Raw genomic sequence first — 2,046 nt, forward strand, 5'->3', positions numbered from 1 at the left:
ATATATATATATATATATATATATATATATATATATATATATATATAAAAAACAAGTATAAATGGTGTAAATTTATTTTAAATTGATTGTGTGCAGTTTACTCGCTGGATTTGTTCACAGGTTTTAATAATGATGAAAACAGAAAGAGGTAAACATGAAAGTGACCAACTTGTCACATTGGCTGAAGTTGCTTTGCACATGCCGGCTAAAGTCATTAATAGTTTAATGAGCCTCCTCCAGTGGCATGCAGGGAAAACACTGGATGTAAAACGAGCAAAAATACTTCATAATGCGTCAAAACTCCCTTTAAACCTGCCTCTGCTACAAGAAAGCATCATCTGTACACATTAAAGTGTATGTTTACTAAATGTATTTATTATTTATAAGCGTTAAACTAGCAAACATGCTAACCATGCTAAGAGTGTTAGCTGAGTTTTTTTATTTACTTAATAGTTAAATATATATGTATATATATATATTCACATGTGCAGTTGTTAAATTGGGAACTGAAAAAAAGCATAAAATTGTCATTAATAGTTTGACAGAGTGGGCAACATTGAGCTAATGTTTCTTGCTAGCATTAGCATGCTACATCCCAAGTTATTTTAGCGTAGCTACCTTTGCGTTTCTTCTACTAACGCGTGTGACATATTTGAAGACTTATGGAGACACAGGAAGACATAGCAAGGCTTGGCTATGATCCACGTGCAGTGGGGTTTGACTACACTGAATGAGGCCTGTTTTCTTAAAAGTGTGCATTCTCCATTTTGAACAATAAGCTCCTTCCTGCATTGCTCGCTCAGATTAGGTATGGTTCTCGTCGCCCCGGCAGGGCATGCTAACACCCTGCGGTGTGCTCAGGGATCGTTAGGGTTATTTACCCGGAGTGCTGGCGTGAGTGCTCTGACTCCGAAAGCTGCTCTCTGTGCAGAAGCTGGCACCATCCTCTTCCTCCTCCAGCCCATCATCTTCCAGGCAGTCAGAGTCCTCTTTGAGGCCCTCGTCCTCCTCGGACTGGGGTTCCTCCTCGACGAACTCGTCCTCCTCCGACCTCAGACTCACAGCATCCTCATCTTCCTCGCTCTCATGGTCATCGTACACCACGGTTTTGGTTTTGGGCACAGCCTTCCGCCTCCCTCCACGGCCACCTCTCGCTCCTCTGCCGCCGCCGCCGCCACCTCTGCCTCGTCCCCTGCCCCGCGTTGATGGTGCTTTCTTTTTCCGGACTGATTTGGTGGCCTCTCTCGAGGGGCTCTCGGCGTCCTCGTCCCCGCTGTCCTTAAACTTGGGTTTTATATTCCTCCTGGGTCGCAAGCCCCGGGTCGTGGCTGGAGACGGCTCCTCGGTGTGTAGCGGTTTGGGCGGCCTGCCCCTTTTCCCTCTCATGATAAGCGAAACCTATTATATTACAATCCCAATGTTTGCGTGGATTTGGCATACACGATGGCGAGCGAAAAAAACAACGGTGCCGCTACAAAGACGAACCGGTTCGGACTCGAATGACGCCGTAGGCCCGGGCAGCCCCTGCGCCTTTCCGAATGCGAGAGCTCAAAACGTTAGCCCGGCGTCCCGTTCTGGTCCGCCTAGGGCCGCCATTTTTCTTCTCTGCCTATCTGGCTGAACAAACAGCAGGCCCTGGCTGGAGGAGTCACGTGATCACGCTGCTTCAGCTCAGCGACATCAACGAGCGAAATATCACCAAACTAGCCTGTTTTTATGTTTTAATTCATAATTATTTACAGTAATGTGATTAAACATGGGCAGCCGGGCTATTAAACAGTTTTCTATGGTGGTATCATGTAATAAATACAACATAATACATTGCTGAGGATTAACACTAATGTAGCTTTTCTATAAGTTAATGCATTAAGCACTAGAAAGTTTTTTTTTGTTAATTTAGAATAAGTTAGATTGCTTGAATACAGTACAGTTAATTCATTACAACTAAAATAGCCACTATTTACCATTGCAGTATATGATATATATGATACAGTAATAAGGATAGCTAAATGCTTCAGATTATTCCCTTGTTATTTAATTATTATT

General features: G+C 43.5%; 1 protein-coding gene across 1 annotated transcript in view; it reads right to left on the reverse strand.

Moving 5' to 3' along the window:
- LOC119421556 (nucleosome-remodeling factor subunit BPTF) overlaps positions 1–1,640 on the reverse strand; it is a 32,853-nt gene extending 31,213 nt beyond the window's left edge. The window contains exon 1 of the mRNA XM_037688899.1: positions 882–1,640. Within this exon, the coding sequence (XP_037544827.1) occupies positions 882–1,386 (505 nt within the window). The 5' untranslated portion in view covers positions 1,387–1,640. The remainder of the gene's footprint in view (positions 1–881) is intronic.
- Between the last annotated feature and the right edge of the window lie 406 nt (positions 1,641–2,046).

The sequence above is a fragment of the Nematolebias whitei genome, chromosome 15, assembly GCF_014905685.2.
Source record: "Nematolebias whitei isolate Nwh7 chromosome 15, NemWhi1, whole genome shotgun sequence".
NCBI classification, from domain to species: Eukaryota; Metazoa; Chordata; class Actinopteri; order Cyprinodontiformes; family Rivulidae; genus Nematolebias; species Nematolebias whitei.